Source organism: Peromyscus maniculatus, chromosome 3, assembly GCF_049852395.1.
Source record: "Peromyscus maniculatus bairdii isolate BWxNUB_F1_BW_parent chromosome 3, HU_Pman_BW_mat_3.1, whole genome shotgun sequence".
NCBI lineage: Eukaryota > Metazoa > Chordata > Mammalia > Rodentia > Cricetidae > Peromyscus > Peromyscus maniculatus.
This window is the reverse complement of record NC_134854.1, coordinates 4,938,614-4,966,036: the sequence shown is the minus strand read 5'-3', so window position 1 is coordinate 4,966,036 and position 27,423 is coordinate 4,938,614. Positions and strand designations below refer to the sequence as shown.

Below are 27,423 nucleotides of genomic sequence, written 5' to 3'. Positions count from 1 at the left end.
GTTACAGAAAATTTAATTTTTTGTTGTTTGAAACTGATGTAGAAATACAATACATTTTAATTTTTTCTTGTGTTGGTATTGTGCACAGTGACTTCGCTAGATTCATTTATTAAACTGAATAGTCTTTTAAAATACTTCTCAATATACATGTTTAACTCAATTCTATTTTGAAGCATGCAAATGCAGTATATGGTAAAAGTAATACTAAATTTAAATGAGAAAAGAAATAAAACACTTCAAACACATTCAATCGGTTCTACATTGCCTATAAACATAATAAGTGCTCTTCACCTGTGCATAAGCTTGCTTAATTCCTTGCCTTACAAATTCTTATCGGTATAATTTTGTTTGTACCTTTAATTCTTCTTCTCCTTTTTTTTTACCTTTTAAAGAATTTTTTAAAAGACAAGTGTTTATTCAGAACACAATGCATGCTTAATCCATAATCGTAACATTTATCCTTTCCAGAAAACTTGAGATCTTTCTCTACAACTGAATTTTCGTTATCTGTAGTTAATAGTATTTTGTTGTGCTTCTGTATATACCCGACTTTCTTAAACATGGAAATGTCCTAGTACATGAGGGCAGTGCATCAAAGAAAGAAAGGAGCATCAGTTGGTATTGATTTTGAAATTACAAAGAATCCAAAATCCAAAGAATGCTGGCTAGAACACATTTAGGCTTTCTTATTCTCCAATTTTTTCTCCCACAATAATTAATCACCTAATTACTTTTCCAAAAGTTTCCTGAGTCTTCTGATTTCTTAAAAAAAAAAAAAAATTTTTTTCAGAGTGAATGCTCCACAGTTCTTTTTTGCAATTGCTGTAGGAGTGGTAGCCAGTTTGAACACTGTTTAGAAAGCTCCCTTTAAAAAGAAGAGTTTTTAATCAAAATAAAACTACATCACTTTCCTTTCTCCCTTTTCTTCCCCATCCCATATCCCCCCCAACTCTCAACTTGATAACCTCTTTTTCCTTGAATATTGCTGTTGCATATACGCACATATGTATGTATGTATGTATGTATGTATGTACATATGTTTGTGTATGCACAGATGTATATAAATCCAACCTGCTGAGTATGCTTTTGTTGTTTTTGTGTCTATTGCTTTCAGGGGTGACTACTCTTCATTGGACAACTAATAAGGGGGCTAAACCCGGGGAGAGGTTATTTTTCTCCCCCGTCCATCATTGGTTGCCTGTGGTTCTAAGGATGGGACCCTATGAAATTTCCCCCTTCATGTTAACATATCCATGGGCACTGTCATTGGTACAGCTTTGTTTGTGCAGCCATTTCTAGGAAAGACTTTCACACCCGACTTCCTGGTGTTCTGGCTCGTAAAATCTTTCTGCCTTCTCATCTGTAATGTTCCCTGAGCCACCTATGCACAACCATGTGCTGTTTGCAAATTGTGATGATATCAAATCCTATAAATCCTAACAGTCTTTCTCTCTGCTCCTTCTTTTTTTTTTTTTTCTAAGAGCATCTCCCTAAGTAACTCAGGCAGGCCTCCAGCTCCTGATCCTCCTCCTCAGCCTCTCAGGTGCTGGGCTCAAGCTGAGTGCCAACTCACTCGGCACAGCTTTGTTCTTTTCCTTCATGTTTAATATCAAACAAAAGTGATGACTTGAGGCACCCTTGTCTTGTTCTTGATTTCTAGGGGAAGCTTTCAATGTGTCACCCTTAAACCAATGCTCCCTATAGGCTTTTGACAATTATCTACAACAGGTTAGGCCTTCGTTTTTGTATTCCATGAACTAGAATGATTGTTTTTCAAAATATGTAGATGAAATCTATTGAGATAATCATAGATTTTTTTATCTTTTTAAATGAAATGTTTTACACAAAATAGTGATATTTTAAGGCAACTTGTGGTATGCTCAATATATTATGTGTACGTACATACACACACACACACACATATATACATATATATATATATATATATATATATATATATATATATATACATACATACATACATATATCACCTACTCTTAAAACTTCTCTTCTCACTAGGTACAGGAGTAAGAGTGAGTTTTTGTTTCACAGCAGATTTGATAAGTAAGCTCCAGTGTTGTGAGTCCAGCTGAGATATGTATTATTCCTCCATAGGGAAGCAAGCTGCCTTAGATCCGTTCATCCTGCAGAACCTTCTGCCAAACTCCACTGACAAGTATTACATTTACAACGGCTCACTGACATCTCCTCCCTGCACAGACACTGTTGAATGGATTGTTTTTAAGGATACAGTTAGCATTTCCGAAAGCCAGGTAATCCCGGAGGTTCACATAATGAAGTAATTTGAAGCTATTGTAAAAGCATTATGTTGTAGCCTTGCTGCAGAGTATCACTTTAAAGCATTTGCTGAGGCTTTTGAAGCAGACATGTTAAATGATTTGGTCTTCTTTCCAGCTGGCTGTATTTTGTGAAGTTCTCACAATGCAACAGTCTGGCTATGTCATGTTGATGGATTACTTACAAAACAATTTCCGAGAACAACAGTACAAGTTTTCCAGGCAGGTGTTTTCCTCATACACTGGAAAAGAAGAGATTCATGAGGCAGGTATGTACTGAAATATCCTTTTTCTGTGCTCCTCACAGACTCGGCGTACATGGTTAATTTGGTGTGGTGGAAAACACACAAGACTTACAGTTTTTGAAAGCTTTAAATTAACTTTTGTAGCTTTAGGCGAGCAATTTAGCTTCCCTAAATTGTGGTTCCCACATCTACAAATGAGAATTTGAAAAATCCATTCTTCCTCTATGAATTTTTTACAGGTGAGAAAAAATAAGATGTGGTAAATGGAAGCCAGCTTTCCACATTACAACAATAAGTAGCAAAAATCACGGACGTGTTCCAATTTCACTTTACAGCATCTGCAGGTCTAAAAGCTATAAGAGAAAGAGGAATAAGAAGCTGAAGTGGTCAGATCTTGGGGTGTCATGTCTGGTAGGCATCATCAGGGGCTTGAGCTGGAGACAGTGACAAGAACTGAACCTCAACATTAGATTATGGTACACACACTTGTGTTGCTAGCTCCAAGAAAAAAAAATCAAGCACCTCATAGATATTGAAAACACTATACTGAATTACTGTTAATAAACAAAAATGTCCTCAGTTTCTTCCTTTGGAGGAAACTAAGTTTGTCTTTGTCATAATCAATCAGTAGGAGGGGAAAAGTGTATGTCTGGGTTCCCTGTGTATGTTCTGTGCCTTTTGTGGCTGACAGAGCAGAAAGCCATTACAAATGTCCAGAGGACACAATCAGAGGCATCTCTGACTTGTTCCTTTCTGTTTATACAAGTGTAGTAATCCATGAAGAAATAGTTGGAGTAGCCCTCATTTGGGGAAGTTAGGACTTTCCAAACTAGATTCTCTTTGATCTCAGCCCTGCACTTAATGTTCTGTCGTGAATAATATTAATTTAATATCAATTTATTTTTTAAATTGATAATCAATATTCATAATTTTATTGTTTTAATGTAATGTTTAGAAGTGTTTGCTATCCAACCAAAAAAAAAATCTATGACAACAGTGTTGAATAACTGTATCTAGTGTGACATTAGCATTCAAATTAAAATTGCCCAAAGTGATAAAATTCAGTAATATTTCTGTAAGCCATATTAACTACTTTCATAGTTTTTATAGTGAATAATATGTTATTGACCGAAAAATAAAAATGAATCTGAACCATATCCTTTTCCAAAATACAGTAGATTAAACAACAAATTAAAAATATGATTGCTTTTTCCATTATACTTTAAATCACATTTTATTAAAACTCTGGATGGATCCTCAATTCTTTATGAATAAGATCAGAGTCTGTCATGTAATGTAAGACATGTTCATGCTCACTTACTCTAATACTAATCCATGTTCAGCAAGGTTTCTTCTCTCTAAACTCGATGAGTTCTCCCCCCACCCCCACCCCGTGTCTTCACACTTGCCTACACCTTGTTCTCTGAAACTCTAGCAAGATATTCCTCTACCCAAAGATCATCTCTTACGGGACCCTTATCCCACACTGTCTGAATCTGGCCCGTGCATAGGACTACTCTCAGGTAGCATCACAGCCATGGAGTTCAAGGTAAACAATGTTCATCTGGACTCCATACAGTGTATCCAAATCGATGTTTCCTAGTAATGACCAGACTATAGCAATTGCCTGTATGTATGGCTGTCACATTGCCCTCTTAGCCCATGATGGCAGTAACGACATCTATTATCTCTATATATTTCTCAGCTAAACCAAAGCTTCAATTCACTGAATACTCACTGCACATCCAAAAGAGTAAACTTCCATATAAGAAAAGCATGATGGTGCTTGACAGATACACTCTGCACTGTTCAATGTGTAACCCACATATAGCTCTGAATTAGCGTAGGACAATATAGTTTTCATCAGTAAGTTAAAGGCTTAACTTAGTAGTAATGACAATAAGCAATAATAGCTACCAACTGTTGTGTAGCACTACCTTACCTTGAACCAAAGAGAGTTATCCTTAAGCCTCACATCAGCCAGTTCATGATGCTGGCCAACATTTTCATGGTTTACAGTTTGGGAAGCTGACACTGAATGATTTGTCCAAATTTACACAGCTAGAAAGGGGTGGTGTCAGTATTTGGACTCAGGTGTCTCTGGCTTAAAAGCCATTCAAAGCTCTTTCTACTCTGCATAATACCTTGAAAGGAATATATATATATTTATTTTAAATATATATATATTATATATATAAATAATATATATATATATTTTAATTTTTTTAAATTAAAAACATGAAACTTTAAAAAGCCCTTAAAATTGCCTTTGGGGGTTTTGTTTATTCTAAGGTCGAACAAAAACGCTACAATCTCTATACACTCTTTGATGTTCTTAGTTACAGTAAGTACGTGAAGAGACTGTCAAGGAAGGCAGGCAGGTCTCACACGGCACATATGGGCATCGATCTTACTCCTCTCCTCTGTGCGTGTACATTGTCACACTATCCCACAGCTCTGTGGCGGCCTTGTTATGGCTGTCAGAGTAATAATTATCGCATATTTGTAACTTTGTTCCAAAATAATTAAATTAGCAGAACTCATTAGGAAAGGGGGCTATTGGAAATAGATTTATTTATTTAACTTAGAGGGAGCTACAGTTGCAAATTTTTAAATAAATGAATTCTACCATCAAAAACATACGTCCACGGGCTCTTTGGGCAGTGTATTTGTTCATAGGTACACTTCTCCCAAGATTCCTCATGAACAGCCAAGGTAGCATTTCACACAGGCATCTTGCAGTTTGGACAATTGCTTAGAGAGAGTTACTGCTTTCCATTGGTACCCTTTCGAGGCCAATACTAACTTACTATAGGTTTGTATCTTTGGGATCCAGGCTCCAGCCCTCTGGTCATTTGACCTTTCCCCTTTCCTGTGTCCCTGGCAGAGTCTTGGCTGCTCCCTTCATACTACTATAGTTCTCCAATTCTTCTCAGTGGAAGAATTACCCTGACCCTGGTCCTGGAGATCATCCAACCAACTCCCATCCCCACCCTTTGCAGTGTTACCCACTCCCACACCCACTCCCATACCCACTCCCATACCCACTCCCATACCCACTCCCATACCCAGTACCATACTCACTCCCATCCCCACCCGTTACAGTGTTACCCACTCCCACACCCACTCCCATACCCAGTACCATACTCACTCCCATACCCATCCTTTGCAGTGTTACCCACTCCCACACCCACTCCCATCCCCACTCTTTGCAGTGTTACCCACTCCCATACCCAGTACCATACCCACTCCCATACCCATCCTTTGGAGTGTTACCCACTCCCACACCCACTCCCATACCCAGTACCATACCCACTCCCATACCCATCCTTTGCAGTGTTACCCACTCCCACACCCACTCCCATACCCAGTACCATACTCACTCCCATCCCCACCCGTTACAGTGTTACCCACTCCCACACCCACTCCCATCCCCACCCTTTGCAGTGTTACCCACTCCCACACCCACTCCCATACCCAGTACCATACTCACTCCCATACCCATCCTTTGGAGTGTTACCCACTTATAGGGCCTTTATTTATCAAGAAGCCATAGGAGTGAAAGAACACTTTTTTGTCATTTTTTTCTCTTTGGTTACATAGAATTTAATTTTAAAGATTCAGTTTATAAAAAAGTAATGTGATTTTGAAGTTGCAATGAAATCTGTCTATTAGCAGATTCCAGTTCTGTCTGTTGTATTCGTTTCATCTAGGCAGTTAATATTCAGTCAGATATTGTTTATATTTAATATGAGGCATTATCAACAATTAATAATCCGTCTGTCTTACTCAACATGCCTTTTTTCCCATCCCTGAAATTATCCCTTTCTGCTGAACTGTCCTCGTCCTTTGCCTGCAGTGACGCTATTTTTCATTGCCTTGCTTCAGAGCTAGCCATTCATCTGCCTCACTTTCTTGGTAGATTTCTTAAGCATCTCACTGTGACCTGTAGCATGGAATAAAGCACAGTCCCTGTCCAATAGGCACAGCCAACCCGTCTATTGATAAATGAGGAACACAAAAATGAATTAAAGAATACATTAAGTTCTCTTGTTTCTTAGCCTTTGGGGCTACAAAGAACATGTGATATTGGGACCAGGCATCGAAGGAATGGGTAGCTTTAGATTCCCAGACAGGTCAAAGCCAAGTTCTTCTTTATTTGATGTTCTTTGAAATTTTTTAAATGCTCAAAGTCTTCAGAAGAATGCATGGCATACAGTTCAGATGCTCGATTAAAGACAGCTTCAAGGAAAGATTCTAATTTTAAAAACAATATCTGTGTCACAATAAAATTAAGAAGTCATTTCCTCAGTGACTGAGAAAAAGAACCGACTGACTTTCCTTATTTGAACTCTGTCACTATTCAGGTAAAACTATTATTATATTTGACAATGATGTATATTTAGCATATAATGATAATTATACAGTGATCTTACAGATTCCCACTGTATAATATTTTGCATTTGCTGAACTTATTATAAAATCTGAGCTGCTTGCTCTCTATTTGTAGAGGGAGACTTGTGTTTGGAATTTGAACATTTGTTTATGAGCAGAAACAATTCTTTTTCTATTATGATGGTTTGTATTTCAGGAAGCATTTATTATTTCATTTGTTATGCATATCCTTGTGATGGTTATTTTGATAATAATGTATTATCTCCCTTCTTTTTGGAACTACATTTGACAACAATTGAGGATAGAATTCGGGTTTTAATTTTTATCAAATTTAGTCTGAAAATAAGGTACTACATTGGTTCTACTGTTTAAGTAGAAAATATGAGTCTGGCAGTGGTGCCACGTGCCTTTAATCCCAGCACTCAGGGAGGTAGAGGCAGGTGGAACTTTGAATTCAAGGCCAGCCTGGTCAACAGAGTGAGTTCCAGGACAGCCAGAGATACACAGAGAAACCCTGTTTTGAAAAAACAAAACAACAATAACAAAAAGAAGAAGAAAATAAGAGTAAGCTCACAGAAGACACTAAAAATCATCACTCAAAGATGACCATGGAGAACGCTATTGAATATCCTTTCGGACTTTTCACTCCAATGAAAAACATTGTTATATCTCATAATGGGAGATGTTTTACATAGTGATATTAAATGAATCTTTAATAAAGCATTTAACTGTTATATAGTATTCCACTACTTAGTGAAATTTTATTAAACCTTTTCCTCAGCCTTGGAATTCAAGGTATATTTATACTTTCTACCTTTAAAAATATCTAACATCTTCATTTTGACTAGAACAGAAGTAAAATGTATGATAAAAATTGTCAGAATCTTGCTCTTAATAAGTATATCACAGAGAATATCTATTTTCAACATATATAGCAAATCATGCACAAAACATGTGGCTCCTTCTTTCCAGGTGCACTCTGAGATTAAAGCCCAGACCCTGTTCAGTTTCACACTCACAGTAGCCTCTATTCATTTCACTGGAACGTGGGTGCTCTGTTTTTCTGCTTTGATGGAAGGTTACCATTTCTCAGAAAGGCACTTCATTTGGGCATCATAAAGTAGACATTGTAGATTCCAAGAATCGGTGAATTTGATAGAACCATCTGATCGGGAAGGATTTAGTAAAAGTTGCCTTTTTTAATAAGCAGTATGGATAACAGTTTAAACATGGAAAAGCATAAAGTAGGTAAAGTTCATATTTATGCCCTGCCTTCCAAGCACAGACAATTCCATGCTATGCTGTTAGCACCCTAGCAAGTCTCTCCCACTGGAGAGCAGGAGCTTTCGAAGCATGCAGGAAAAAGAACTTGGGCTTCAAAGACCAGAAAGTATTTACTTCCAAACCCAACACCAGTGCTTTGTTACATTCAAAACTGAAGTTGTTGATGTTATAAGCCACCATGTCTTTGCCTATAAAATGAGAAGAATTAAAGTGGTCGCCTCAGAGGGCTGCTGCGAGATGCAAAAGGAGCTAAATTCTGCAATGTACTCCAGTGCCTTAGATGAATAAGCTACAGACTCAGTGACTGCTGTTGTTGTCATGTGTCATATGCATGGGGAAACAAGCAATCACAGTGAAGAAATATAGCTATGCAAAATTAGCATGGTGTGCATTTAAATACATTGTTATAGAATGTACTTCATTGAAGTACATATGAATGTACTTCAAATGTTAGCTAGCACTGTAAAAAATTTAATGTACAAATTTAGAGCGATACAATATAGCGTGCTTTTCAAGAAATAAAGCATGTTGGGAGTATCTTTGTAGCATAATGTATCCAAACTATGTAGCATAAGGCAATGAACTGCAAGATATTTTCTACCATTTCCTAAAAATGTCATTATGAATTATACATTAGCAAACCTACTTTTTGGAAAGTCAGAGGTTTTAAATAGTGTTGTTAAGGTCACACACAGATAGCATTAGATCTAATTATAGTCAGAAAGCAAAATAAAGATAATTTACTTCTTAGAAGATCATGCATTACAAATCGAACTGCTGAGAAAACTGCTCTCAATCCTTGGAGAGGAGGAGCATGAAGTATATGTACATACATTGTCACCTCATGATGGCATTTTCCGCGACACTCCCCTAAGCCCACTTCCCTGATTCTTCTTTCCTTTCCACATTTTTAGCCATAGCTCATGCAACTCAGAATATGACCTCCCCATTCAGGAAAACGGCATGCATCTCAGGATATGCCCTAGAACAAGAAAGGCCAAGATGTAGTTGTACCTTCTACATCAACTTTCTTCATTACAGAGAGATTTCTCATAACCAAGGAATTTTCTTGTATTTCTCCTCCATTTCTTTCCTGCTATCATTTTCTTTTTTCTTTTCCTTCTGCTTTTTTCTTTTGTCCTCAAGATACTCAACACTTTGCTTAGTAATCTTTTGTTTCTTTTTCTGTGTAGTACACGTTTTTCCATATAATACAATGAATAATTAACCACTGCCCTTTATGCCAACTAAACGTGAGTGACGCACTTTTACAGCCTTGAATGGTTACATGTGACTTTTGATGAGCACAACCGCATTTGGTCTAAGTAACAGGTTTTTGTTTTGTTTTGTTTTGCTTTTGGTTCTCGTTTGTTGTGCATTTCTCTGAGAACAAAGTCTAGAATTTAGAAACTAAAGACACTTGGAACTTTGTGAATGTCAACCTTAGAAACCTATGACAGGGATGAGCTTGCAGCAGGCAGGAACAAGAGCTACGCCTGCACGCCAAGGGTGCCATACCCAACCTTTTTTGCAACTGTTTTTAATCCAGAACACATATGCACTTTGATCAAGGAGATCTTTTAGGGAACCCCATTGCCTGTGTGTGGCACTTCAACATTTGCTAGAACTCTGTGTTCTTCAAGAACCAGGTTCCGTCTCTCAGCAGTCATTGCTTAGAATGAGCAGCGGGGATTCAGATTGACTGTAACTTGTGGAAATGAATTGAAAGGTAACATGTTCTTCCAGTAAAGTGGATGAAGCCTATACAAGGAAAGTATAACTTTTACTGTTTAAATTTTTGTTAACACCTGTTTGATATTGAAATGCATACTAATCTGGAAAGGACTTCCTGATTTTTAGTGCAGATAGTTGGCTTAGTATAGTTTATATCTTTCTAATAAGATAATTAGACTAATTTTGAGGGGCCAAAGAAATGGCTCAACAGTTAATAGAACTACTGCTAAGAATGCCTAACAGGCTTGCAGAGGCCCTGGGTTCAGTTCTCAGCACTGATATACGTCTGCTCACAGCCACCTGTATATAATTACAGCTCCAGGGAATCAACACTCTTTTCTAGACCTCACCCATGCCTGCACTCAGAGTGTACAACTCCACACAGAGGCATACAGTACATATTCATGTAATCCAAAACAAAAATAACAACTAATGTCCATAGAACAATATTAAGGAAAACATTACTAGATCATGTTAAATATCTACTCCATAGCGATTGCCTAATCTTATGTCAAAATACCAAATTATATTTATGGAACCAATTAGATTGTTACTTAAAAGTTCTAGTCAGTGCTTTGTCAAGTCACAGTATACAGGTGTAAGTTACACTTTTCTCTTGAACACATTCTAAAGTACATACATTTTATCCCTTCAAGTCCTTTGTTTCAACATTTAAAGAATAAGGCTTAGCTAAGGGTTTATATTACTAAACTACTGATTATCAGTTAATAAAAAAAGATGTTTTTAAAAATAGTGTTCTGATTAAAATAAAGCTCAAGATACATGTGTTTCGCTTAGAATACCCACAGAGATGAGTTAGCTAGTAAGGCATGGAGGCGGGTATCTTCCAGGGAAGGGAAGGTTGTTGTTGTTGCTGTTTTTTTTTTTTTTTTCTTAATACTGTTGCTGGAGGGCTTCTCTCCAGGTTCCACCACGCCCCGCAGTCCCACAATCCAGGTATAAAATAATCACTCAGGCACTTATATTACTTATAAACTGTATGGCCATGGCAGGCTTCTTGCTAACTGTTCTTATATCTTAAATTAACCCATTTCTATAAATCTATACCTTGCCACATGGCTGGTGGCTTACCGGTGTCTTTACATGCTGCTTGTCCTGGCGGTGGCTGCAGTGTCTCTCCCTCCTTCTTCCTGTTTCCCCAATTCTCCTCTCTTGTTGTCCCGCCTATACTTCCTGTCTGGTCACTGGCCATCAGTGTTTTATTTATATAGAGCGATATCCACAACATAATAACTATTTGGAAATCTACTACTATAGAAGCTTGCTAAAATGTATACATATTTAAAAGGAATTTAAATGGAGTTACCATATTATGGGAGGTGACAATACCCCAAATAGACATTGTATGCTACCAAATAAAAGCCCCAAGAATTAAGAATGGGTTACCTCTTTTTGAGTTGTTCATTAATGGGGTCTGATAAGAATTCCAAGCATTATGGGCAATTACTATTGCTATTGACCAGCTTCCTGAATTTTGACAGTGAAATCCTATTACTGAAGATATCATGTCCTTATGTCATAGAACATGGGGAAATCTAGTAGATACTCAACTGGAAACTTCATCCCTTCTAGCTTGCATTCATGGTGCTTGAAGATACTCTACATGCTACCCAAGGAGAAAAGTAATCATCAATCTCACCCAGCTATGAACCCCAAGAGTTACAATAATGACATACCTACAAGATATGCCCACTGGTATACTAGTAACACAAATGTTATGGGAGTTACCAACCACTTTTAGAAACTTGAATTTAAGGCCCACTCCACAAGATGGAAGCTATATCCTACACTGTCAATGAGACCAAAAACTTGAGGTTAGATAGGTCATTGGCCCCAGGAGAAAGCCTACTAGTATTACTCTGCTAAATGAAAATAGCAATAAAATGACTCCTATGACACGTCATCATACCCATAGAGTGGGGAATGACTCATCCTGCTTTGGAGAAACATTTTCTTGAAGTATATGGCAATTAACACAGAAACCTACAAGTGGTCAACATATAGAGCACAGAAGACTTTGGGATGCTCAGCCTTCAGTGGGATGTCTCTGTCACACCTTCCCCTCAAGACTCAAAGATCTATGCAGAAGTTGGGGGGAGCTTATAAGAGCCAGAGATGGTACATGACTTCTAGACACAACAGAGCAAGGAGTTATGGCCAACAGATAGCTGCTGAGATGAAGAAAGACAGTTTTCGTCAATGGAGTAACATCGGGCTTATCAACTACACTCCAAGGCAGGTCCCATGCTCAGGAGTAGTCAGTCAACACAAACTAGACTCCACAATTTTTGGAAAGCGAAAACATGAAGTTGGGTTGATAGGAAGGTAGAGGATCTACCTTGAGAAAGGGAAATGAAGAAATAAAGGAGAAATATATAAGTCCAAACTATTAAAATAACTAATAGAGTCATATAGACTTATGAGTAGGACAGCTAAGAAATGAGAACCAAACCTCATATCAAAGAACTATAACTTTCTTTGAAAAGTCTCACTTCATATTGACTCAAATGGCTACCATTTGAAGCATCTCCTGTTTGCCACCAGTGAGATCAGACAGATACAGACAAGCCAGGGAAGCTAGGTAGAATGCTTTGGGCATATCTCAATTAACACATTTTTATTTTTCTCGTGACATTTTTGTTTTGTGTGGGTGCATTAAATTAATAAATTATAAAGAGTGCATTTTTTTTGGCTTTTTGAGACAGGGTTTCTCTGTGTAGTTTTAGTGCCTGTCCTGGATCTTACTCTGAAGACCAGGTTGGCCTCGAACTCAGAGATCCTTCTGGCTCTGCCTCCCAAGTGCTGGGATTAAAGGCGTGTGCCACCACCACCTGGCTAAAGAGTACATCTTAAAGAGCACAATTCACTTTAAAGAATTCCCATTCTCTGAAAAGTGGGATTTATTTTAAGAGGAGAAAAATCTACAAATCTACCTTCTACAAGTACACTCCCCTAGAAGGAAGAAGGAGGCAGTCTTGATTTTCCAATGATAATTCATGTGCTGCCCTCATTGTGAGATGGTTTGATGGTCTTCTGCCATCTGGTGGAGAAATCACAGAAGAGTCACAGGTAGCAGTACATGATGTAGTCCAAACATAACTTGGAAGCATATTTTTAGTCTGAATTCACATTTTTCACAATGAAAGAATTTTCCTCTTATTTTTAGAGAAGCATCTCGCTCTAAGCCCTCCCTAAACAAAATATAGCATTACTAATTTGCAGGGGAAAAAAGGACTGAAAATAGGAAGAAAGGCCCTATCTCTGACTCACGTAAATTTATCCAGGTATTTATTCAAAGCATATGTTTATATTTTGTGGATAATTAATGTACTGTTGCAACCACAGAGTTGCTAATAATCAAATTGCTAATAATCAAAACTGTATGTAAGCCAGCCTACGTGTTCAGGGAATTGTTAGTCGTGGGTGCCCTCACGTGTTCATGAGATGAACTACAAACTAGAAGATGGAGAGAAAAGGAAAGGAAAAAAGACAAGGACAGGGAACACTCTTTGAGCCACATTCTGAAGCATCTGCTGGCATATTTTCAGAATCCCTATGGGTGTCTGTCCCACGATAATCGGTTAATCTAAGATACCCACATGCTTCCGTGACACAGCTTTGTAGTTCTAAATATCCCTTGAAAAGAGTGTCCAGTCAGTGAATTTCTTAAACTTTGTCCTGAAAGGTTTTTCTCTTCCCCTGCTTTGCAAATGTCTGTAGCAGCTAACCTTTTCTGTATAAACTGCTCCACATTTACCACATACACATACATTCCACAGAGCATCAAGACTGTTTCTAATGGGACTGAATTTTTGGCTCAGTTCCTACCCGGTGTGATCTTAAAGTTACTTTAAGAAGTTTTGAAAGTTTTTTTCTCAATTTTATTTTCATATGAGACAAATATCTTAATTACCTGTATTTATTTATTTAATCCATTAATGATGACAACATGGAATTTTGTTGCCAGTTCTCAAAAAGACTGAGTTGATGGCTTTAGTTGTGATACGACTTTCATGGGTTGGGAATTTTTAATTACTTCAGGGTTTCTCTAATAGCAAAAATATCCAATTATAGACCATACTTTATAATTGCATTTTTTTTCTAGTTTGAGCTACATACATTTGTCAGGTATCAAATAAGACATAAACAGACACTATGAGTTTGAAGATATTGTATGTTCATTGTTTCTAAAAATGAATGACCATGTCAAATACTCCCCAAACCATGTTCTAGGCAAGAGTAAAAGAAAAGGGAGAAAGGAGCCATAGTTCTTACATGTCAAGGGTATTGAGACGGTGTGGTGCTTGCAAGTGGACTCTAGAAAGTGGCTATAGATTGGGTTTGTGGAGGGAATGCCTGTGATTGAATCCCGGAGTTGTTTAAGGGCAGAGGAAGGGACTATTATGGACAGTGAGATATACACATACTCCCATCAGTATGCATCATAGTCAAAGGGTCTACACCAGGACTTCTACCCTCCAGAGCTGCCAGCCAGACAAACCCTCTTTTCTTCTGAAAGAACCTACCAAATCTGATTTTAGGTATAAAAATTGACTTAAGTGTCATGATAGTATTTTATTTGCCATTGAACTAAAATACAATTAAAAAATTCTACAGAGTATTCTTTACTTACTACAAATCCCAGGAGTCAATGGTTGTGCCAATGACCTGCTTTTTTTCTCCTGAAGTGTGCAGTTCAGAACCAGAAAATGTGCAAGCTGACCCTGAAAACTACACCAGCCTTCTGGTCACATGGGAAAGACCTCGAGTTGTTTATGACACCATGATTGAGAAGTTTGCCGTTCTGTACCAGCCTCTGGAGGGAAACGACCAAACCAAGCATGAGTTTTTAACAGATGGCTATCAGGACTTGGTAACTATAAGATGAATTACTTTCTGTCTGATAACATTATAGTTTGATTTCCAAGGTAAGAATTTGCAAATAATTATGTATTTTTGCCTTTGGTCACTGTAGATTTTGAGTGAAGGGGTTTCCAGGGAATGTAAGGCGTAATAAATGATGTCAATAGTTAGAACTGAATACAAGAAGATCATGGCACTGTAAACAACATTATAAGAGGTGGATACATATGGAAAACCTAAGCACTAGACATTATTAGTATACCCCTTCTATATAAATAAAATAATGTAAAGAACAATGAAGTACTCCAATTAAAATCTCAAAATTGGCCTGAGAATCTCACCCTGTATGAGCTGTGTATTCTCTACTTGATCACAGGAAAAACAAGGGAGGGGACTTAAAAGTCCTTTGCATTGCGTCAGATTTCTAGTTGACAAATGTAAAGTGGTAAGTAGGTCAGAAATTTGAGTGTAAAATAAGTAAAATGCTCTCTTAGCCATGCACGTGAATTACATGAATTACAGAAAGTACAGTTCAGATTCCTTCTGTGACCAAGATATTTGGTATCTTAATACTAGACTTTGATTTGATAGGTAAGGGTTGGCCTGATGGTGGTGGGTTCACAGTCCTTCATCTGGATGCAGGTACAGGAAGACACCATTGCACCAGAAAAGTCTCTGAAGTCTGCATTCAAGCAGCAAGACTGCAACTCTTTGAAACCCATTTAAATAAACCTTCCATTATTAGTATGTTTGATAGCATAGGGACACAATAGATAAAAACTTTAACTACTTTTGAATTCATTTGTCTAGAATATAGAGAGAATGATGTAGGAAAATTGAGAAATTACGACCAAATATTTCCTCTCATAATACATAACGAAGCTAACACTGCTTTGTGAGATGCAAATACTCATACATGTGCACACGCATGCATTTTCATGCTGGGACACATAGTCAGGAGAAAGAGAGTTGTTTACTTCTCACTCTTAATATTTTGTGAGAAGAATATATTGTATCATTTGTAATATCTTTTTTTTTTCTAGGGTGCTATTCTCAATAACTTGCTACCTAATGTGAGTTACGTTCTTCAAATAGTGGCCATATGCACTAATGGCTTATATGGAAAATACAGTGACCAACTGGTAGTTGACATGCCTGCTGAAGATACTGGTGAGTGCTTTCCTGAGATGCTCTACTGTTTTCTCGAGTAAATGAGGCTGCTTGGATTACTGGGCACACACGCGCTTTCTTCTGACTTTGTTGTTTGTGGGGTGTTTTTATAAAGTTTATTTTTTTATTAGCATTCAAAGTAGTGGGTTTCATTATATCCTTCTCCTACACATTATACATGTTTGTGTTGATCCCCCCACTCCTCTCTTCCTCTTTCCTCCCACTGGCCTCGTCCCCACCCAGAAGCCACCCTTCTGCTTTCAGGCCATGTATATTCTATTACCCCCTACCCCCTACTTAAGACCTCTTTTTCCCCTCTCATGGACTCCTTTCTAGTTTGATGAACTGTGCCCACCAACTCCTACACATATATGAAAATCAAAATCTAGAATTCACATGTAAACAGAAAAATATAGTATTTCTCTTTCAGGGTCTGGGTTATGTAGCTAAATGCAGTAGTCTCCAGCTTCACCATTTTTCCATCAATGTCATTATTTTTTGTAATGCCTGACTTCAGTTCTATTGTGTGATATGTGCCACAGTTTCTACATTCATTTATCTGCTGATGCACATCTAGGCTGGTCCCATTTGCTGCCATCATGAATAGTGCCATAGTAAATGTGAATGTTGCATAGGACAGTGAACTAAAGAAATGGTTCTCAAAGAAAGAGGGAAGGAAAGGAGGGAGGGAGGAAGGGAGGGAGGGAGGGAGGGAGGGAGGGAGGAAAGAAAGAAAGAAAGAAAGAAAGAAAGAAAGAAAGAAAGAAAGAAAGAAAGAAAGAAAGAAAGAAAGAAAGAAAGAAAGAAAGAAAGAAAGACAAATGGCCAATAAATATTTATAAGTATTCAACACCTTTAGCCATCAAGGAAATGCAAACTAAAACCACTTTGAGATTTTTTCTCACCCTACTCAGAGTGGCTTTCTTCAAGGGAAAAAAAAAAAAGACAACCAATGCTGGTGAAAATCTATGGAAAGAACTTGTCTTAGGGTTTCTATTTCTATGACGAGACACCATGACCACAGCAACCCTTATAAAGGCAAAAATTTATTTGGGGCTGGCTTACAGTTTCTGAGGTTTAGTCCATTATCTTCATGACAGCATGCAGGCAGATATAGTGCTGGAGAAAGAGCTGAGAGTTCCACATCTTAATCCATGGGCAGCAGAAGCAACTGTTTGTCACACTGAGCATAGCTTGAGCAAAAGGAGACCTCTAATCCCACCCCCACAGTGACACACTTCTTCCCACAAGGCCACACCTCCTAATAGTGCCACTTCCTGTAGGGGCCATTTTCTTTCATGCCACCACAGAACTCTTATTCACAATTGGTGGGAATGGAAACTGGTACAGCCACTATGGAAATCAGTGTGGACTATTTCCCAAAACGTAAACATAGGACTGACTTTATATCCTTTTGAACAAAGGTAAAATTTCTCTTTTGTTACAGGGCAGAAAAAATTCTTTTTTTCTAATGTACAAGGTAATCTGTACATTTATTATTAATGCCAATATTTGACACTTATACAATAAGAAAAACAAGATATATTCATGTTTGCAAAAATCATCAAAATGGAAATTGACAAGTGAATATTGAGACTTATTTTAGACTTACTTAAGACTTGGTTTCATTTGTATTTATTTCCTTTTCAGCCCCCAAAGCATGTAGTAAGTATATTCTATCCTAGGACCATGCCAGGTATTTTGAAATATCTATACAAAGCATCTCAAAGTTTACTTTAAATATTTTTCCACTTTTTATAATTTGATTGGGGCATGTTTTTTTTTTTTTTTGCTTCCTTAATATACCAAACTTATTTTCACAGAAACAAAAGTGTTTCTAATTGTGTTTATCTGCATGCATCCTTTCTAAATATTAAGGAAAAATCTTTTGATCTCAAACATATGCAATAAGTAAATCAACATATAAGCATAATTAGATAATTTCCATATTTCCATAGCTTTCCTTTTATCACTAAAAGTAGTTTTCAAGCGTTAGAATTGAAGTTTGTACGTGTACATATATGTATGGGTATGTGTCCCAACATGCATATTCACATATATGCATATACACATACATAAATGTGAATAATGTTTGGTCACCCCTGTCATGATCTAGTTATTGTAGTGTTTACCAGTTTCATGTCAGTGAATAGTTATAGCCTAACTGTGTTTTATGTTTGGTCACCCCTGTCATGATCTAGTTATTACAGTGTTTACCAGTTTCATGTCAATGAATAGTTATAGCCTGTGTTTTATGACAGAGAAGGAAATGCGTTGCTTTCCTTGTCTAAAGACTGCAGTGGAAGTTGAAGCCAGTGTGAGCTCACATGAAGAGCGTGTTTCATCACCTTACATAAGTGTTCTAACTAGTGGACTTTTAACTGTAAGGAATGGGTAACTGTGAAATATCATAATGCATTCGCTTCTCAGCCCAATACTCCAAAACCTTGCCTATTGACAGGTGGTGACTTGTCCATGAGATGACATGCTTGTTTTTAAATGTTAGACCTCAGGGCCTCTAGAGAACCATTTTTTCTACTGCCTTTTTTTAAAAAAAATAGTGATTTTTTTCTTTTTTTCTTTTATTAATTAATTTTTTCATTTATTTTACATCCTGACTGCCGTTGCTCCTCCCTCCTCTCCTCCCATTCCCTCTGCCCTCCCAATCCACTCCTCTTCTGTCTCTGTTCAGAAAGGGGCAGACCTCCCATGGGTGTCAACAAAGCATGGCTTATCAAGATGAGGCAGGACAAAGCTCCTCCCCTTGCATCAAAGCTGGACAAAGCAACCCAGCATGGAGATTGGGTTCCCAAAAGCCAGCTCAAGCTCCAGGGACAGATCCTGATCCCACTGCTAGGAGCCCCACAAACAGACCAAGCTACACAACTGTCACACACATGCAGAGGGCCTAGGTTGATCCCATGCAGGCTCCCTAGCTGTTAGTCCAGAATCCATGAGCCTCCAGGAGCCCAGGTCAGCTGTCTCTGTGGGTTCTAAAAAAATTTTTTTTTTTCCCAGAGCTGAGGACAGAAAGAACCCAGGGCCTTGCGCTTTTAGGTTTTTTGTTTTTTTAAATGAAAAGTTAAATGCTAAATTTTATTTAAAGGAGAGACTTGCAAGAACTGACCAGTTATATTCTGTGTCATGATATTCTAAGGAACAGCAGGTTTCTCCAAGTTCCTCACATGTGTCTATCCAGAAAGTAACATCAGTAACAAGACAACATTGTCCAGGTTGGCCAAGCACATATAAATATATCAAAATGTATTATATAATTGATGCATTGTAGGATGAATTATATTGGGCATAGTCACTCAGTTATCTTACTTTAGTTATATATATCACCCTCATCTCTGTACATAAAACAGATTCCAAGGCATTTATAAGAAATGAGCTGCTTACTGTATCCTGTCCTACACTGGTTACTATGCCAAATTTTTCAACTTTTTGTTCTTTTTTTTCATCTGAGATACTTGTTGCATATGAGAATGATCAAATGGATGTCTTCTCTATAACTTATCTCTGGGTGCTTTGTTTTTAGAGTGAGTCTATCTTAGCACATTGCTAGTATTTTCTTGTTTGTACAAAATAATAAATATTACAACTTAATTTCTATTTATTCAAAGGATCGGGGCACTGTTGAACATTTCTATGACGGGACTATAGGTTGGACCTACCATTTAATCTCCACGGATGTCTCAGACCCCAAAAGCACTTTGTATAACAATGGTGCTTTAGTGTAGGGTGATATTTGATCGGATAAGCATAAAACCCCAAGATAATGAACATAGTGGGTAGACGACTATCCCTTAACTATACCCATCAAAAATGTCTGTCCATCAAGAACCAGTTTATTCCAAGCTCAGAGTTTTCTTATTAATTATGAAGAAAATGTTAATTCTTAAGCTTTTCCTCCTGATTTTAAAGGCTGTATCTTAATTTGTTCACTTAAAATTCACAACAGCTTAAATGTTGTTTCTGTGATAAACATGGCACACTCTGGACAGTGACACCACCTCGTAGTGTGGAAAAATAGGTCACTTTCTAATTAGTGACTCTTGTTGTTGTGGCTAATATGGGAACGCGTGAGGTTGACAAGTTTTATAGTTCTGATCAGTGCCATTTCATCCTGTTGACCATGCTACTTCTTTTCCTTGGTGATGTGATAATACAGACGAATGAATTCATCTGCTGTTATTTGAAAGAAGCTGTTTTCTAAATGCTGTATAGCTTATTGATCGTGTTCAAAAGAAATGATCCAGGCAGTTTATAATTTCCCTCATGTTTTCATGGACCTCGAGTATTCACTCAATATCTGAGGAAAATTCGGTCTTCTAAATTAGTTCTTTAACTTCCTAGCTTGATTAAATTGTACATTTAGATTGATAGTTTTACAACATTATTGCTTGCACATCCTAATTTTACTTGTCACTATATATAACAATATTAACATAAACCAATGTCCAGTATTACATCAAGCACTATTTTAAAATACATGCATAAATTCGTGTTAAGAAAATAATTAAAGTTAAAAGTCTCAAGGATGCCTTCTTAGTGTTGAGAAGAAATATTCTTTTAAGAGACATTTTAGTTGCTGGGTGGTGGTGGCACACGCCTTTAATCCCAGCACTCGGGAGGCAGAGCCAGGCAGATCTCTGTTAGTTCGAGGCCAGCCTGGGCTACCAAGTGAGCTCCAGGAAAGGCGCAAAGGTACGCAGAGAAACCCTGTCTCGAAAAACCAAAAAAAAAAAAAAAAAAAAAAAAAAAGAGAGAGAGAGAGACATTTTAGGAAATTATATTTACAAATGCAAGTTATTCCTAAATGAGTAACTGATAAATATATTCATTTCATTGTAACTAATATAATCATGTTTAATTATCTTCTTTCATAAAGATTATGCAATATAGAAGACACTTTAACATATTCACTTTAGGACTTTGATAGCTATATATGTTAAATTTAAACACATGACAAAATAAATCCACACATTTTTCTCTCCACCCACCGTGTGCTTTGCAGTTTGTGTCCAGGAGTCTTGTTACGTCGGTCACTGTATCTGTCACTATTCCTCATGCATCATGCCATGCTACTGGTGCTATGATATACTTACATCTTACATTACAGTTTGAAGCAATTGGAGTCTACATTGCTTTTACATTCTGCACTGTGAAACTTGGCTTACCTTGAAACAATTAAAAACTTTGCTCTCAAACTTTATCAGTGTTGCTTCCTTGTATTGTGAAATAAAATTAAGGCTCTAATATTCTACTAATGTATTACTTTTAAATATATCTTACAATACATGTGCTTCAAATAGAGTCTGTCACCTGTGTTTGATCAGGTATTACACAAATGAGAATCTTAAGTATTCACTCCAAAACAAAGAAAGAAAGAAAGAAAGAAAGAAAGAAAGAAAGAAAGAAAGAAAGAAAGAAAGAAAGAAAGAAAGAAAGAAAGAAACAACAACAACAACAAAAAACCAGACACAGACATCCACTATCAGATTTTCCCCTGGCTGACTTGGAGCTTATTTTGCTGAAGTGAGGATACCACTTATATTTTGTAAACTTTTTAATGTATCGGTAATACCCAAGTCAACCGGTAATACTAGAATAGCAATTACTATTTTTGAAGAACCAGCAAGGGGAGACCAATATGAAACCCATTGCTGTCCAGCTCTACCTTGGATGCTGGTTTTGAACCTTCTCACTCAAAAGTATGACTTCAGAATCTTGAAAGGAAACACAAACAGTTTCTAAAATTGTCCTATTTATGAAACCCCAGAATTTCTATTAAAATGATCTGAGTCCAGTTGGGAACTTGAGTAAAGATCTTTCAAAAAGCAAGTTTGTACTTAGCATTGTGAAGATGGGGACCTGCTCCTAAGGTCCCCATCTGTGAGATTGCCATGGGATCAAGTGGACCACAAAGGCCGCTCCAGAACCTGAGAAGGCTTGTTCTTACTGCAGTGAATAGCAAACTCAAGTACAGTAGTGGTGACTCATACTCTGGGGTTACATGGTGGGATAAGTATACACATTTCACTTTGGGGAAACCATGATCCATATAGTTAACTAATGCTGGCTAGTAAAAGGTAAACTATATCCAATGCAATACATCCTGAGAATACTGAAGCAAAAGGAAGTCAACCTTCACCCCAACCCCATCAAATAAATAAGAGAATTAGTTTTTTTCCATTAAAAATATGTAGTCAAATGAAGTAAAACAGTCCTAAAAATCTGAAACATCTCCTGATGCATGTTGAAAGGAGTTGACTGTTGAGTTTTTTCCATAAAGGTGAAAAATATATAGTATAATATATTCATTATTGAGAAATATTTAATTATTATTTGCCCTTATATCATTAAAATGGTTCAAAGCAGTTGAAAAGCTGTGGCTTCTGGGGAGCCCCAGGGAGTGTCTCATGGACAGGGTTTGAAGATGATGACACACATGGACCTTTCTATTCTAGCTGCGGTTTTCACAAGAGTAAGCTGAAGGTCGATTCAGCCACAGAGCATTGTATGTTGTGACTTTTCCACTGGTTTTCTTGAAGGTTACAAAGACTCAGGTGTTTGAGATTATTGATATTACTTTAACTTGGAACCATTGTGATAAACAGCTTGAAAACCAGATGTAAGGAAATGATTTCATGGGAACAAAAACAGAACAATTGGCCCATATAAAATTTCCAAATTCTTTCATAGTTGATTTTCACAAGGAAAAAAATGAGGAGAATTTAATGTAAGTCTGGGAGTATTTCAAGTGAGAATCTTCACCTTGATGGCACAGAAAATTAGTAAGGATAAGTAACTCTGAAGTTGTTAAGCTTTTAAGAGTATTAACTTTAAATCATAGGAATTGAGTACATTTATAGACACTGTGTAATTTCTCTTCTAAATAGAATTCATGGACCCAACTATGTTTTTGCTTTTATATCTATTAATACCTAGCGAGTTTCTGATGACAAAAATGAACTTGTGACAGTCTGTATTGAAGGGAAAGTCAAAACATGATGAATTTTTAATATCAATTCACCTATGCCATGGAATTTCTTTAGACTATGCATTTACTGTGGAAAGACTTAAACATGGAGCATAAGCAACATCAAGATGGAGCAATGGAGTGAAGTTTCATAAAAATCTGTACATAATAAAAACATCACCGAAACAATGCCCCCAAGCCCTCACTACTCCTAATAAACCCAGCACTGGGCCGAAGACTGAGAAATATCTATAAACTCCCAGTAATGTGTCTGTGTGCTAGATTCCTTTCTGCACAGCAAGAACCAGGTCTTAATCTTTTCCAGGCAAGCATTCAATCACTGGTTGTTAACAGGGTTTTTTTTAGCAATGGTAAAATATATGTGTGTGTGTGTGTGTGTGTGTGTGTGTGTGTGTGTGTGTGTGTGTGTGTGTGTGTGTGTGTTGATCTAATTGGTTGGGAAAAATAAAAAGCAGGCTTGGATGAATCTGGTTACTGATTCTCTACAATAGCATAAATGGCATTAGATGAATTTCCTGGAGAACATACATAGGGATCTTTCTGTCCAGCTCTCCATGGTGCCAGCCCCAGCTGAAGCTTGCTGATAAAAAGTTCTCCCTTTATGGGCTGGTGAGATGGCTCAGAGGTTACGAGCACTGACTGTCCCTCCAGAGGTCTTGAGTTCAATTCCCAGCAACCACATGGGGGCTCACAACCATCTGCATTGAGATCTGGTGCCCTCTTCTGGCCTGCAGACACACATGCAGACAGAACATTGTATACATAATAAATAAATAAATAAATCTTTAAAAAAAAAAAAAGTTCTCCCTTTTACCTGGTGCAGGAACCTGCATTCTAATAAACACAAGCACAAATTAGGAGAGTAAGAAAGAATTACTTGGCCCTTGGTCAGAAGACCTTCAGGAAGATAAGCAAGTCATGATATTACTCCTGCCCAAAGCTCTAGAAAGTCCCTGTCACCCCTCAGTTCTCCTCCCATCAGCTCCAAAGATGTGCTGATGAGAAACCGGGCTGTTTTGACCTTGAGTTTTATCACTGTCATGTCCTCCTTTTTATTCTCAGCTTTGGTGTGAGTTGGGCTAGGCTTGGGGAAGACAATTCTAGTGGAAGATGGTAATCAATGTCAATGTCACATGTCAGTTTTTGGCATTTTTATTTTGAGATATTTTCAAAGCTAGTGATTTTTCACTTTTCATTTAACTTTTTCCCTTTCTACCCAAAGATAAGCCTATAAGCCTGCAGGAGTTAAATTAAAACTGCTAATAATATTGTTTTTTAACTTTGTAGAACTTGACCTTTTTCCTGAATTAATTGGATCTGAAGAAATCATCAAGGTATCATAGCTATTTTTATATTCAAATGTTTCAAAGTTTAAAAGCCTATCTAGAATTATTGCTTGGATTTTAGATACTGTTGTATGATTCACTGTTGGATTAATTTTGTGCACTAATGTCACACACTCAGTATATGTGATTTATGATGAACCTAGAAGGCGTTTTGATTAGTATAACACCCCAAAAATGGTTATAATGAAAAAACTAATCAGCTTTACAAATAATTGTAGCGATAAGCTACAGCTGTATTGGAACTTTGTAGAATCTAATTTTTTCTAGTAATATTTTCCTAGTTTTTAAAAATGTTGTAGTTTATAAATAACCAATGACAGATATAAAGCAGGTTATAAATAGAATTTGTATTTGAGCTAATCATATAAAAAGCATATGTTTCTAGTACAATGTCCTCTGAATAAACATTTGAGAATATCAACAAATTTTAACATTATCTTAGTCTTTGGCATGAGAGAAAACAATTGAGTGAATGTATATTTCAACCTAACCACCAATGTTTTGTACATCATAACTGAAACTATATTTTCAAACCAGGCACTCTAGATGATATAAGCATGTGCATATGTACAAATTGTGTAGGAGCAGAGAAAAATGATAATTAATGCCATTACCTACTAAAGAATTGAAATCAGGTTATACAGAAAAATTATCTCAATGATTTATATGTCTATCATTAACCTTTCTTACCTTCCCAAGTACATATTCTACTTTATAACAAGAGTTCACAAAATTCATCTAGGGATCACTTTTTGCGTGGCCACATGCTCATGTTCACATGTGTACAAATAATGCCTAAAACTATTAACAGAATCAAGTCAAAAGAAGGAACAATCCTTATTTTGCTATGCTGCCAAATTAACTCTTTTTTATCTGATAAACTGAAGCGAGCCCTATTCTAGTAATTTAGCAACTGATATTGTTTGTATTCCATCTCATAAGAAATGCAATATGCAATTACCTTTCATTATAATTGCCATGATTACAATTCTCTGTTCATTTTTATTATTAACTAATATTGATACTAAAGAGGCCTCAGGAGAAGCTTTCAAAAGTCTGAAATTTTCCAGCTGGGCGTTGGTGGCACATGCCTTTAATCCCAGTACTTGGGAGGCAGAGGCAGGCAGATCTCTGTGAGTTCAAGGCCAACCTGTTCTACAAAGCGAGATCCAGGAAAGGCACAAAGCTACACAGAGAAACCCTGTCTCAACAAACCAAAAAAAAAAAAAAAAAAAAGTCTGAAATTTTCCAATGTTAATTACTAGCAAATTTTTCTATAAAACTACAGTGTTGCGTTTATTATAGCTTTCAGTTGTGTGAATAGTCTATAAATTCTAGCAGTGTAAGATTAGAGATGGTAAAGGATATATATATATATATATATATATATATATATATATATATATGCCATGTTATTTAACTCTCACCAGCTGTATGTATTACAAACAAGCAGATCTTCTTGTTAGAAAAGTAAACTGCAATGTTTGCAGATTACATCTCCACAGTCTTTCATGCTATGGTTAAAGATTCCTCAACAGAAAGAGGGGAAATAACCCAGCACATCTGTCCAGGTTCCAGCAAGAAACAGATGTTACAGTCTAGTGTACTCATTGAGGTTGATTTAATAAAAACAAACAAACAAACAAAAAAACCTATTCATCAGCGTGTGAGAAGGTCAGTGGATGTCAAGAGGTGCCTTTGTACACTTGGGCCCACAGCTATCAGAGACTGTTTGCTATACCTACACCTGAAAGGCAGGGCGAAGGTGTAGAGACTGTCTCCGGCAGATACTGTGACCTCTGTAGAAGGACAGGGCCATCCTGTGGTGAAAACATAGGAGACAAAACCCCTGAAAAATATACTCACTTTCCTACTTCCCACTTCCTAGCACAACACAATGGAAAAGTGTGGATAATCGGGAAATAAAGGGAGAGAATGCATAGCTCACAGAGAAAGAGGATATGCAAAAAGACTCAGTAGAACTTAAAAATAATAATCATTTCCACGTCAAGAAAGTTTGTGATCTGGAAGAGAATGACAGGATTTATGAAGAACTATATTATCTGTGGGATTTCCCATCACAATAGCATCCAAAGAAGCAGAAGTCCTGTTTTATAATGTAAAAACATAACAGTTTGCACTGCTCTGGGAAAGGAGTCAGCTGCCACCATATACCTGGGAATTAAAACAATAGGTCCAGGTACTGTGGTTAGCCAATGTAACTTTACAAATCAGCATGTTTCATCCTAATGAAATTAACTACAAAGTATGTGGTCAGTTCAGAACAGATAAATTTAATAGTGTGTTTTCCTACAGTGTGACTTTGAAATGGGTTGAAAATACTGCTCAACCCACCCACTGTTTAATTCCTAATACCACCTAATCTTACATTTCATGCAGGAGTGAATGAGGGAGGCTGAGAAGTGTGTGGATTGTATTCATGACAGTTTTTGAGTCCTGAGTATCCTCTCCAGATCGTAAAGCTATGAAAAGTAGACTTCTCCACATGGTCAAGGCTTTAGAGCTTTACATTTAAGAAATAAAAACATTGAGAAGTCAGGTATGATGACACAGAAGAAAGAAGAGAGAATTACAATTCTCAAGAACTTACAAGAAAGAGTATTTGTTAGAATATTTGCAATCATATAACGTATATATTAATCATAGAGCATGAGCGATATATTCTTGAAATGGTGGCACAAGGTAGTATGACCTCACAGAATCCAGCAACGCACGGAGAACAGTCGATCATCTCTCTCAGCTTCCAAGAGGTGTTTAATTTGAAAGTCATAAAATTTAAAATCTGCTAGGAAAGAAATCACTTAAAGCATATGTGCATGATGGGTGTATAGCTTTTTCCCCAAAATATGCAATGGGAGAAAATAGGTGAGTACCACCAGGCTCTCATGAAATCGTTATGGAAATCTACATGGTTTATGGTATGGTATGATAAAGTGTATTAGTGGGGAACATAAGCAAAGATGATATTAGTGCATGGCCCATAGAGATTATTAAATCATGTATAGCAGCAATACATGATACATCTTTGGGGAAATTAGGTT

At 37.0% G+C, this 27,423-nt stretch overlaps 1 protein-coding gene across 4 annotated transcripts in view; it reads left to right on the top strand.

The window, feature by feature from the left end:
* The window catches only part of Ptprz1 (protein tyrosine phosphatase receptor type Z1), a 187,150-nt gene that overhangs the window by 101,643 nt on the left and 58,084 nt on the right, over nt 1-27,423 (top strand). For all 4 annotated transcript variants that reach the window (XM_006988377.4, XM_016006859.3, XM_006988378.4 and 1 more), the window contains exons 7-11: nt 2,116-2,273; nt 2,416-2,566; nt 14,665-14,849; nt 15,883-16,009; nt 24,303-24,349. In XM_006988377.4, coding sequence (XP_006988439.2) covers nt 2,116-2,273; nt 2,416-2,566; nt 14,665-14,849; nt 15,883-16,009; nt 24,303-24,349 — 668 coding nt within the window. The remainder of the gene's footprint in view (nt 1-2,115; nt 2,274-2,415; nt 2,567-14,664; nt 14,850-15,882; nt 16,010-24,302; nt 24,350-27,423) is intronic.